This window comes from Notolepis coatsorum (assembly GCF_963971535.1).
Source record: "Notolepis coatsorum genome assembly, contig: SCAFFOLD_595, whole genome shotgun sequence".
NCBI lineage: Eukaryota > Metazoa > Chordata > Actinopteri > Aulopiformes > Paralepididae > Notolepis > Notolepis coatsorum.
In genome coordinates, this window is record NW_028172491.1 from 116,176 (window position 1) to 129,762 (window position 13,587).

The 13,587-nt window shown below is 40.1% G+C and overlaps 1 protein-coding gene across 1 annotated transcript; it reads right to left on the reverse strand.

Annotated features, from left to right (window-relative positions):
* Positions 1–935: 935 nt before the first annotated feature.
* On the reverse strand, positions 936–10,614 carry LOC311248041 (mortality factor 4-like protein 1). Its single transcript, XM_084339001.1, has 4 exons — positions 10,529–10,614; positions 4,797–4,969; positions 1,731–1,815; positions 936–1,402 (listed from the first exon to the last, which is right to left on the reverse strand). The coding sequence occupies exons 2-4, from the start codon at positions 4,915–4,917 to the stop codon at positions 1,318–1,320; spliced, it is 291 nt and encodes a 96-aa protein (XP_084195127.1). The 5' UTR covers positions 4,918–4,969; positions 10,529–10,614; the 3' UTR covers positions 936–1,317.
* Between the last annotated feature and the right edge of the window lie 2,973 nt (positions 10,615–13,587).

Genomic DNA, 13,587 nt, shown 5'->3' on the forward strand with positions numbered 1-13,587 from the left:
TGTAAATGCTTTTAAAGGTATGCTACGATTAGCCCTTCACGAAACATGTAACTGTTTTACCTAATGCTATTGTTGATGTGATTATGCTCCTTGCCACTGCACAAATTACCTTCTGTATTTATATTTGAATTATATGTTTTTTGTTCAATGCCCTGTTTTATGTTGAAACGTGTTGTGCCGTGTTGGTCAGGACTCCCTGGAAGAAGAGATCTTGTATCTCAATGGGACATTCCTGGATAAATAAAAAACCAAAAAATTGGGCCTGGAGGTGCAACGTTAATTAGGCTTTCGTGTATTTTTGGTATATATGAATACATATTATCAAGAGCCACAATTCTACATCCCTCATCGGCAGGGTTTCACAATAGCCCAATGGTTGGATCAGATTTCAGTTAAAGATGCTATAGATAACAGGGAGGTGTAGTGGTTACGTCATTGTTGTTTCTGGCTGGTCCACCTCGCTTGAAATTGCAATGTATTTCCAATGGAGACATTTCTAAATCGTCTCGTATAAAACAAATAAAGCATGAACATTGGCATGGTGTACCTTTCTGTGTGTATTCATCCACAATCTATAGCTCAACATTTCGCAATTCACCATAAAAATGGAAAAAATGGAAAGCTTACCAACGTTCATGAGGCAGAATTATTACAATAGCCAATAATACATTTTCCCAATGATAAATCCATAAACGGGTGGACCGCCGGAAACTAAAGTGACATCAGACTACACATCCCTATACTAAAACACCAGCATGTAATTTATTCATCAGGTGCATTCCACGAACCACTGATCTAGGTGACAACATTGAGCTGTAATAGTAAATCCCCTACACATAACTCTAATTCAGTGTGGCCATGGGGTCCAACTAGACCAAGTCCTTGTTCTTCTTGTGCCTAACGAGGTGAAATACAGATACACAAAATACTGAACAAAGAATGAAAAACTTTTATTATAAAATGACAACAGCCAACAAAAACAAATTTAGCCAGAACTGGGACCAAAACACATGATGAAATTTCTTTTCAAAAAGATCTCGGTAAACACCAGGTACAAGTATAGAAACTAAAAAGTGGTACTCAAGAACATACCAAATAGGGGAACAGCGTCCTCAGCAGCTTTCCAAATGAAAGTAAATGGTTTTGTCCAGGGAGAAGTCGGACATCTTGGACTGACTCTTAAAAACACCATGATGATCAACAGAGACCTCCGACAATCCGTTTCTCCAAAAGGCTTTTTTAGTGAAAATCCCATCCTTTCAAAAAGGAAAGAGCTTTCATCAGCGGACAACTCGATCAACACTACGTTGATCAACCTTACACTGCCTTGCGATGGTACTCTGGAGGGGCCACCTCATAGTCACTCGCATTGAACAGAGACGTAGAGTTCTTCACTAGGTACCTGGAAAATGAAAAAAAAAATATATATATGAATTTCAGACCATAATCAGTCACTACAAAGAGGTCCTGTGACACAGGTTTGTTGTGTGGTGCTCTTGTTTTTGTTGTTATTCACCCAATGTTCACATTTACTTGTTTTCACCTACAATATCACACTACATACGTAATATAAATGTGTAAAGGGGGGGGGGGGGGGGTGCACTCAATGAAAATGTGTTATTATATATGTTCTTCACAGAAAATTTGCCAAGGCCAATCAGTCTCCGGTTTAAAAAAGTATTCATTTTTTGTAAACATTGAAACCCAAGGGTTCAGGCATGAGTACTGACTTGAGGAAGTCCTGTAGGTAACTCAGCAGCAGCGCTAGGCTCTTCTCATCCAGAGGAGTGTAGGCCAGCATGGCTCCGATTCTCACTGTTGGAGACAAAAGAGTAAAACAACATATTCATCATCTCTCACTTTAGAAAAAAAAACACATAATATGAAAGTCATTCAAAGTTACTAGAAGGGCTGCATCTCATCAGCTTTCAGAGTATAGAGGGCGTTTAGATCCAGCGCAGAGCTATAGGCTATAAATGATTAGAAAATGTGCTCGTGCTACAGAGGGTCCATGAAATAATCTAATAATTGACAGCTGGCACCCCGTGGGCTGCGTCTGGCCACTGCACCATTTAAATACGTCCAATGCTCAAACTCCGCCCTCTTCTCTGGATCCTCCTTGCGGTAAGTTTATCTGAGGAAAGCAACGGTTGTGATTGGAGGATGGAGAAAAGAGGGCAGAGTTTGAGACAGGTCCATTTCTAACATTCAGCCACTAGATGTCACAATAGAGCACCAGCATGTCATTTATCCAATCAGGTGCATTCCACGTGGGGAAATTGGAGGTAGCGAGGAGATACATGCACGCAACATATAAACGACAACATTAATTTTTTTTAAATTATACATTATTGATACAATTATGATACAATGATACATCATTTTATATGTCTGCACTTTATGTGCTCATTTTATGCCTGTCTTTTTTCTGTTGTGAAGCACTTTGAGCTGCAGTTTCTGTATGAAAGGTGCTATACAAATAAAGTTTATTATTATTATTAATCAATGTAAAAAAAATGTATGGCAAAAAAAATCTTTCATTCTGCACCTTTCTAAAAGCTGTGGATGTATTATTTCGAATTTTTTCTTATCTATCGCACCTTTAAGTTGTAGTTTTACGGCACTCAAACTAAATGTTCCTGTGATTTCATGAACTTAGCAATCTAAAATATGCATGTATTCAGTATTATTGAATGAGTGGCTCAGGAGGTAGAGCAGTCGTCTGGTAATCTGGAGGTTCAAGGTTCAATTCCCGCTCCTCCCGGGCAGTGTGTCAAAGTGTCCTTGAGCAAGACTCTTATCCCCTAATTGCTACAGATGAACAGGTTGGCACCTTGCATGGTCGCCTCCGCCGTCGGTGTGTGAGTGAATGGGTTAAATGTGAGGGATAAAAGCTCTATATAAATGCACCATTTACCATTGGAGAGGTAAATGTATCTATGGGTTAAACATGCTCTTGCAACACTGGCAACGTCTACATGCATGAAGAATTCCCCTCATAACCCAGCAACTCAAGTAAGCTGGTTTTGGGTAGACTTGTGTAAACGTCATAACCAGGCTATAATTAAGCTTATATTCTGGTTATGGGAAACCAGGTTAAAATGACCGTTTTTTCTCCAATATTAAATTAGGTACTGTGGCATATTGCCATCTGCACAAGCTCACCTTGCACGGGGTCATAGTTCAGTGGTCATGGGTCAATTTGATGTCCAAATAAAACAATGCCAGCAAGCCATTATATAATGCCCTCAAGAATTCTTGGCACCCTAGGTAAATGTGAACAAAAAGGCTGTGAAAATCTGCTTGAAAATCTTACATTTTTTTTTTTAAATAAAGTTCATGTTTCTCAAAAACATCCATGTCACAATCAATAGCACCCCAAGAAAGGTTTATTAGCTAACTCTATTAGATGTATATTCTGATAAAGATTTTACTTTTTAAAGTTCATCTGCGAGTGGGGAACTCTTAAATGGTCATTCATGGCATTATTTTTGTCTTTCCTGCTAACAAAGCAGAGACCAATGTCCCTAAATACATTTGAATGGGACTTAATGGGATATTAGGTGTACAGTGGACTCTTCATCAGAATACTCAAACACAGTAAGGAATATGTAGTTGACTTCTGATAATAATAATATATTTGATTTGTAGAGGCGCTTTATAATTGTGGAACAAATCGCGCTACAGTGTAAACATTTTAAGTTTTTTTGTTATGTTGTTCAGTACCTGAGGGTTCAAAGAAAATATAAATAATTACCCTCCTGTCACTATAATGCTAGAATCAGACGACACAAATTCAGCCACATTTCGACACATTTAAGCGCTGTGCCCGATTATGAACGTCAGGAACAACGAGCGGGCGACTTTACCCCTAGTGGTGTGACGTAATCAAAGAACAGCGATGTGGCGTCTGGGACGTCCCACAACACCAAGCCTAGCAAGTTAGAATATTTAGCCTTTTTTCTTCTAAAAAAGCTAATCTGACCTAGTGACCATCATGAAAGACAGATGTTATGATGCTATGATAACCTAATCTGACATAGTGACCATCATGAAAGACAGATGTTATGATGCTATGATAACCTAATCTGACATAGTGACCATCGTGAAAGACACAGTCAGATGTTATGATGCTATGATAACCTGATCTGACATAGTGACCATCATGAAAGACACAGATGTTATGATGCTATGATTACCTGATCTGACATAGTGACCATCATGAAAGACACAGATGTTATGATGCTATGATAATCTGATCTGACATAGTGACCATCATGAAAGACACAGATGTTATGATGCTATGATAACCTGATCTGACATAGTGACCATCGTGAAAGACAGTCAGATGTTATGATGCTATGATAACCTGATCTGACATAGTACATAGTGACCATCGTGAAAGACACAGATGTTATGATGCTATGATAACCTGATCTGACATAGTGACCATCGTGAAAGACACAGAGATGTTATAATGCTATGATAACCTCATCTGACATGGTGACCATCGTGAAAGACAGATGTTATGATGCTATGATAACCTCATCTGACATGGTGACCATCGTGAAAGACAAAAATATTGTGTAGTCTCATCCCGGCATTAGTTAAAAATACAGATCAGTGCAATTTCAGTTTTTTACGTCCAATTTCTCTCTTCGTGCAGGTAAGCATGAACACGCGCAGCAGTTTTCAGCTCCATTTTCATGATTAGTTTTGCCCAGACAATAACAACGCTGCCCTCCCTGTTGTAACCGGTACATCAGTGTAGCGATGCTATATAGGGGTGTTTGTACCAAAGAGTCTGAGTAGATGAGGAGCTCCGTAGATCTGAGACATGGACGTGTCGGGGTGATTGGCCAAGACGTCTGCATACTGCGGCCTCTCAAATTTGTAGAGCAGTTGTGTCCCGAGCATAACGTTGAAGTACTCTCTGATACCGGCCACCACTTCATTCACAGCAAACTCCCTGGTTAGAGAGAAAGATCAACTCAATCACTATGGTAGGAAGGATTATGACAAGCTAGACATTAACAGGAGGCAGGGTTGTGCGATATGACAATATATATTGTGGGACAATAGAAACATTTCTATCGCCATTATCACAAAAAAGCTGCATAACAGCAGTATTTTACATCATTCAGACCCTGCTTTACAGCAGTATTCTACGTCATTCAGACCCTGCTTTACAGCAGTATTTTACGTCATTCAGAAAGCCCCGGATGTTTTTCTCCTAGCCCCGGAGCTTTAAAAAGAATAAAAACTTAAATAATAAAAAATAAAATTATAAGATAGCAGCATCCCCATTGTCTGTGCTGAATGTTTGTTAGTGTTTGGTATTTTTTGTTGGTTTTTAGTACTTTTAAACATCAATTTTTTAGTAAGTAGTAGTTTTCATTTGATCCTATAATTCTTTCATTCACCGATTTTTTGGAGACTTGTTTTTTTAGTGTCCTGAAAGGCGCCTTATAAATAAAATGCATTATTATTATTATTATTATTATTATTATCATCATCCAGGAGAGAAAAGACACTTTGGATATTAGGGACTGCATCTCTGCCTGTCCTGACCAGGAAACACTTTGCAACTGTGATCTCCTCTGGCAGTAGTTGGATATTGTAATGTGTGGCGAGGAGTTGCAGCAATTCCACTGAGAGAAACTGGTCTGAGGCTGGATAACATGCCTGTATGCCTCTCATAAGTTGTTCTCCATCTCATGAGAACCTGCTCTCAAGCTCTTGCAGCATTCTGTCGAGGACTAGATAGAACAGTCTGTCTCAGCTGATCTCCTGAGCTGAGGTCTGAGCTTGTGCCACAAGATGACTCAACTACATACTCGTCCATCCTTTTCTGCTTCCTCCTTTGGCTGGTAGTATGTTCCTCAAACCCAAGGCCATTACATATGGCCTTTGTCCTGTCATACATGTCCACTGCCATCTCTGAGGTGCGATAACCTTTGAGTGTGTCCTGCACTGTGCTTTTAAATAGTACAGATAGGTATTGAAGATGTGCACTTTAACGCAACAGCACCTGGAGCCATCCATACCCATGTCCAGTGTCCACTGACAAAGACATGCTCATGATACTGTGATAAACTATAATAAGCTTTAAATGAACCCTGGTTCATTACCTCGGATAGTCCGGTTGGTTTGGGGTGGTGTGAAAGCTCATTCACTCTTGCAAGTGAACCCTGCTGCGGTTCATTTGAGATGTGAAGCAAAGCGGACCAAAGGCAGGAAAATACCCAAAAATCAAAAGAAAAATTATGAGAAGACTGAGACATATGTATATAATGAAACACACAATACAGTTTTTTCCTCGATTGCTTAAGCACGATTTTGAAAACAGGGCCCGGTGTTTCAAAACACTACACACAATTAGCACAACCACACACACAATTATCAGAACACCTCAGATCCTTTGCTAAATTAAACACTCTTGTCAAAACTATACACTAATTTATAAAAACTACATTTTGTTACCATATGAAACACACGTTTCATATGACTTAATTCTGTTTGAACCAGTTACACACTGCTGTGCTTAACCTAAAACACATTTAGCTATTCTACTTCTCAGTGATTAGAGTACTGTAAGTGAAGTACACAGAGAATGTGCAAATATACAATAAATTCACCAAACACTACACAAGACCAATGCTGTAGACTGATGAAAATATAATTTATTTATCTCCATATACCCAAATCAATGATGCAGACTGATGAAAAAAAACATTTTCTCTGCATATACCCAAATCAATGATGCAGACTGATGCAAATATAAATCTTCTCTCCATATAACCAAATCAGTCAACATTTCAACATGGAGAATCACAACCAAACATGTCCCAGTTTTCATGCTACTACAGTGTGCATAAAGGCCTCTACATGCTACAGCAACTTCAAAGCAACTTCAACACAACATCAGCGCGATTTCAGCGCGGTTGTTGTTTAGGGTCTTGTAGACTGTGTTGCGAGGAATCTGCGTACATGTCTCCAAAATCTAACCTAAACAACCGTTGCGTTGATATTGCGTAGCAGTGATTGGTTGGTTAGCGAATGGGGGCGGGGCTGTCATAGAATAATATAGGTCTCGCAGAGAATACCATCCGCCATTGTTGTAGCCAGCCAGCGTTGATGCTAAATAATTAGCGTCACATAGCTGGCCTTTTTCTGAAAACCCAAGCACATATTGTTCCATAGCATACGCCTTCAGTTGATCATGACAAATCCTCTCTTACCTTGACGATAAAAAAGCCTCCATAATTTAGTAAATAAAGCTGTAGCCAGCCAGCTAGCATTGGTGCTATACAAAAGGCTATCCACATTAGCTACATAGCTAACCAACTAAATACAATGGTATCCTGAGGTAACTTTAACGTTAAATACAACGTTTGCTAGTCGAAATGACTGGACACACACAGGGACAAGTTAAACATCAATCAATTAATTTATTCCAATAGGTAGTTTGAGCTGCATGTGAGCCGGTCTTTCTCTCCTCTCCATTGGAAACTAATGAAGTTACGTTAAAAAGCAAAGAACCGGCTGACAAAAGTTAAGCTGCTAGCAACAGACACTATAATACTTCCGGTCGGGGAATTTCAAAATAAAAGAGCGACGACTAAAAGCACCGGAAATACGTTTATTTTGTACATTATCTAACGTTAACACGAACCTAAACTAACTTTAGATTAGTTTAGGTTCGTGTAACGTTAGATATTGTAAAAAATAAACGTATTTACGGTGCTTTTAGACTCGCTCTTTTATTTTGAAACCCCCCGCCCGGAAGTAAAAATTATGCTTATTTTTCTGCTTGTTATCAATGGGTTGGTTGAGAAGGGAAGCGTCATCTATCTAGGGAACCTAGCTACATACGGGGTACAATGTTACATAGGCTGCGCGTTGATTTTGCAGAAGCATAAAGGTAGAGTGTCTAAAACACCGTTGCTTTGTCGATGTTGTGTTGCAGTTGCTTTGAAGTTTCTGTAGCATGCAGAGGCCTTAACACTGTAAGCTCAGCAAATATCAGACACATAAAATACTGTATCCAGTACAGGTTAAAATTACAGTAAAACAAAAATAGAAAAAATTTAAATAGAGTACAGAAAATTCTAGACATTATAGCCTAGCTGGATCTGGCAAGAGAATCTTTTGTTGACTGATTTGGGTATATGGAGAGAAAATTTATATTTTCATCAGTCTGCATCATTGGTTGTCTTGTGTAGAGTTTGGTGAATGTATTGTATATTTTCACGTTCTGTGTACAGTACTTCACTCTCCTTTCATTTTGGTTGAAGACAGGTGAACTCACCTGCTGCATTTTTATAGTGCTTAAACCTCATTGGTGTATCTACAATTAAGCAATGGTGTTTGTGCATCTGATGGCTGTGTTTAACCAATTGGCTCATATGTGTGGTAATTTGACATTCTGTGTCTAATGTAATGCAAGTGTGTTTAGTGTTTTGCAAATCACTGTGTGTATTGTTTTGCAAAAAGTGTGAGGCTGACATTGTGCTTATAGGGGTGCAAATCTGGGCCTATGTTTTGCTCCTTGAGTGTAAGGTTTTGATAATTGTGTAATACTTTTGATTTGTGTTTATGCAATCGAAGAAAACTGTAAAGACTAGAGATTAACTGTTTATTTCTTTTGTACATAGGCTGTGCATATGTTTGTTTGTTTATTTGCTTATGTGTATGATTTTTTTTTATCCTCTTTTTCTCCACCTGATTTTTCAATTTTTCTCCCCATCCCAATTTAGTCGTTATGCCAATTCCCCCCCTCCCCTATCTGGTTGTTGTGCGCATGGTCCTCCTACTGGTCGGTACAAGGGAACCCTGAAGTCCACCACATGCTTCCTCCGACACATGTGGAGACAGCCAGTGGCTCTCTTTCCACCTGGCAGAGAGGACTCTCTCTCATTGGTGAAGCGTAACGCGTGGGAGGTCACGCTGCCTTCACCATTTCCTGCCTTTCGCTGAGCAGGTGCCCAGACCTGACCTGTAGGCGTCGCTGTCCACAACGCCAGATTACCACCCTCGACTTCCCTCCCGCTAACTCAGTCAAACGAGTTAGTATGACGATCGGGCCAAACCGCAGGCAATGCTGACTCCGGGAGTCGAGACCGCAGCCTCTTGCATCTCCGCTACGCCATCCGACCGCCTAATGTGTGTGTATGATTCTTAACTGTGTTTTTATTTTGTTATTGGTGTATATGTGTGTATGTATGTATATGTATAATATATGTATATGTGTATATATGTATATTTGTACTCCTGTTGGGGTGTCTTGGACCAGATCAATGTTTTATCTGGCTAAAAAGGTTAAATAAATAAATAAATAAATAAATAAATAAATAAATAAATAAATAAATAAATAAATAAATAAATAAATAAATAAATAAATAAATAAATAAATAAATAAATAAATAAATAAATAAATAAATAAGAAACTGATGATTTGGTCCTGTTAACTTTGAATTTTCTATGGGGACTGCCCAGATCCCTCTCATGGACCTGGACCTCACTTTGAGAACCTCTAATCTAGTTCTTCAGTATTCGTCTCTAATTACTCTAAAATTGCGTAGGGGCTGAAGCCCCTAATGTTTTCTAACCCTAAAAACGCCCCTGATTCCGACCCTGCTTTACAGCAGTATTTTACGTCATTCAGACCCTGCTTTACATCAGTATTTCATGTCAATCAGACCCTGCTTTACAGCAGTATTTTACATCATTCAGACCCTGCTTTACAGCAGTATTCTACATCATTCAGACCCTGCTTTACAGAAGTATTTCACGTCATTCAGACCTTGCTTTACAGCAGTATTTTACGTCATTCAGACCCTGCTTTACAGCAGTATTTTAAGTCATTCAAACCCTGCTTTACAGCAGTATTTTACGTCAATCAGACCCCGCTTTATGTTTTTTTTTTTACTGGGCAATCCAGTAGAGAGAGAGAGAGGAGGAATGAGAGACAGAGATGGGGGAAGACATTCGGCAAATAACGACAGGTTCGGGAATCGAACCTGGGTCGGCCGTGCCGCGGCTGAGCACGCTATGTGGTTCGCCACTGGGGCGCCCCCCCGCTTTATGTTCTTGACACGTGGGCTTGAATAATAAACACTTCCAAATAAAGGAAAAAAGAAAAAGGGTATTTTATTTGTATTGTATAGTTCACAAGATTTTCAAAAAGCAGTCATGGGGCATGTGGTTATTTTCTAAAGACAATTCTTTCACCAAATTTACAGAAAAGGTACTATATGGTGATATATATAGTTATCGAGATATAAAATTACCATTATCGTGATAAAAGATTGTCCATATTGCATAGCCCTAGCAGGAGGCACGATGGCAAAGGATATGATTACTGCTAACTAGTGTCTTTGTATAGCCTATGTAATGTACAATAAGTTAGTATGTATGGGGGAGAAGAATTATATACATGCATGTATACCGTGTGTGTGTGTGTGGGGGGGGGGGGGGGGGTTACAAATTCTAGTGAGAAATGTGTTCTTTTAGAATAGTGTTTTACTTGTTGTCGGAGTTTCCTCTCGATTTCTTGTAGCTTGAATAATCTTCAAGGACTGCATCAACATTCTTTTTGCCAGGCAGGTGAACAAGCTGGGAGAAAGAGAGCATAAGGTTGTTAAAACTACCATCTATTTACCACCAAAGACCAATCAGAAACACTCACCATAGAAATAATATATATTAAACAAAAATCAGGAAATCCAGACAATAAATCTAAACAAACCTCTTAACCTGCAACGTCCCGCATGTGGGACGTTTTTAGGACGATTTGCCCACTGGCACTTTGGCGACCCCTAGTGGCTCGGGTGTGCATATTTTGTAATACAATATATATATCGAATTGAAGGCTTATTTGTTGCCTGGCGACAAAATCTGACTAAATCCGTTCAGCGGTTCTCGAGTTACATGCCGGTATTTGAGGCTTGTACATGGTATTGCGCAAAATACCACTCCCAACTCTTGGGGCTCTAGTTCCGTCAATCTAGATCCGATCTCGAAAATGATTGTGGAGGGTTGTAGCCAATAAGTGTGGCTTTCCAATGATACCCCATCTGGGGATGTATGATCTAGGATCTAGGTGAAAAACTAACAAGCAAAAACAGGAAGAGAAAAACAGCCGAATGAATTAAAGTCTATGAGAAAACTGAGTTTTTCATTGTACACAGTTTACCAAAATCACTCATTCCTAAATGGATCTTCATGAAATTTGGACATGTACTACATAAGGCTTCGGGCTATGTTGTTTTGGTTTGCAAAAAAGTATGCAGTCCTCAAATTAAAACTAAAAAGGCCACTTTTGGGGGCGCAGGTTAAGAGGTTAAAAGTCCTTATTACATGGCGTTTTCACATTCGCCGAAATGCTTGCTTGTGATTGGTCAATAGCCCCCCGACAGCGGTCATTATTGAAAAAGGACAATAATGACCGATGTGCGCAGCTGTTCGCAATCAAGCCCACATCAGTGCAGCAAATCAGACACACCTGCCGCGACTGCACTGACAGCGGAGTGTGTGTAGATTACAGCGGAGCCAGAACAGAGGCTGCCCGCGATAATAATAATCACTTTATTTGGGCTGACAGAGCCACAGAACAACTGCGATTTGTCAAATGAATTAGGTATATTGTTAGTAAGTTAGCCATGTAATAAGCGGGATAATGTATAGCTTTACTCGGTCATTGTCGCAAAATAATTGACCTTCACTGACGTTTAAAACACCTCGCCGAAGCGGCTCGGTATTTTAAACTACGTGTCGGTAGAGCTGCCGCTATAACCGCATTACCGCGGTATCGCTGTTGCATCACGCTCACCGCAGAGTTAGGCTGAATACCGCGTCACCGCTGTTTTTTATCATAATAATAAAGTTGGCTTGCGGCTCTGCAGATATACCCTACTCGGTTCCAAGCGACCCTATTGGGTAGAAGTGGTACCAGAAAAGTCATGTGAATCATTGCAGACCACTGACTGGTCAGAAGAGAGACGCGTCACACTTTGTAGCCTCTGAACGAAAACAGAACGCCGCCATCTTTACTGCCTCGCTAAAGATGCATTTCATTCAGGATTTGTTTGCGACAGAACCAAGTGCAATAAACAAAAAAGAATGGATTCACTGTGTATTCTGCCTTATTTATTGATGAAACAAAACCGACATCAACCCAATTTACCACCGAGCGGAGAGTTTAGTGTCACAACAAGATCGCTGATGTGTTAAGTTTGTTGTTATGTCAGCCGATATACACGAGAGGTAACGTTAAAGGACGACTCCACTTTTTTTGGAATTAGCGTATTTAACATCTTCCCTGGAGTTAGACAAGAAGATGCATACCTTTTTTGTCTCTGTGCGTGCATTTTAGCTTTGGGAATAGACGCTCCGTTAGCATAGCTTAGCTTCATCACTGGAAGTGGGGGAGGACAGTAGCCTTACAGTGCCTTACAGTGTATTGCAAGGTCTGACATTGACCAAACTTGATATGCATGACCTTGGTGGGCTCTAGGTCCAACTCCTGAAAAGGGGGTCAATGTCAGACTTTGCAATCAAAGTTAGGGGGCTAATAACCCTTGCCATAACTTCAGTGCGCCCCCTAACTTTTGATTGCAAGGTCTGACATTGACCCCCTTTTCAGGAGTTGACCTAGAGCCCACCAAGGTCATGCATATCAAGTTTGGTCAATGTCAGACCTTGCAATACACTGTAAGGCACTGTAAGGCTACTGTCCTCCCCCACTTCCAGTGATGAAGCTAAGCTATGCTAACGGAGCGTCTATTCCCAAAGCTAAAATGCACGCACAGAGACAAAAAAGGTATGCATCTTCTTGTCTAACTCCAGGGAAGATGTTAAATAAGCTAATTTCCAAAAAAAAGTGGAGTCGTCCTTTAAACCCGGGTTTGCTTGGTAGAATACACAATGAGAGGTAACGTTAGCTTTGCAGAATAGACGCAACGAGAGTCTGGTTAATGTTGTTATTGATTGGATTGAAACTGTGTTAAACTCTGGCTTGCTGCAAGCCCTCGGACATCTATGCCCACGGAGCTTTCAGTGTACACAAGCGAGCGGCCCCGCCTGCATCCCACACGGAGACAAACGGAGTAGTACCTGGCTGCAGTGGAAAAGGAACAAAGTACCAGGTGCCTAAAGCGGGTCGAGTCGAGTAGGTACTATGCAGTGGAAAAGCGCCATTAGACTAGAGGCAGGCTATAAGAGTAGACTACTAAAAAAAAAAAAAAATGCATTCAAACTTTTTTTTTTTTTTGTGCGCACTGTGCGGTAATAACCGCGGCGGTAGGAAATATTTCGCAAATTCGTGCGGTAAGGAAAATATCAATACCGCGGCAGCTCTACGTGTCGGTCAATTATTTTGCGACAATGACCTCGTAGCTATACATTATCCCTTACATATTGAAGGATGTCTATGTTTTTCAATGTGTATATAATGTATATATATCGGTTGGTGACAGCATTTACTCAGACGGATCTATAGATCTTAAAAGTAGCTGGCAGTCAAGTGTGTGTCTTCAGTCGGACTGCAGATGAGGGCCTGTTATCAGCTGAGCTCTCAAGCCCAAA

Bases quoted from the DNA above. Each gene is read 5' to 3' on its own strand.
- LOC311248041 (XM_084339001.1), bottom strand. From the start codon at position 4,917: ATGCTCGGGACACAACTGCTCTACAAATTTGAGAGGCCGCAGTATGCA. The intron at 1,816-4,796 runs GTACAAACACCC...TGTCTCCAACAG, and splicing joins TCATCTACTCAGACTCTTTG to TGAGAATCGGAGCCATGCTG. The intron at 1,403-1,730 runs GTCAGTACTCAT...TTCATTTTCCAG, and splicing joins TACCTACAGGACTTCCTCAA to GTACCTAGTGAAGAACTCTA.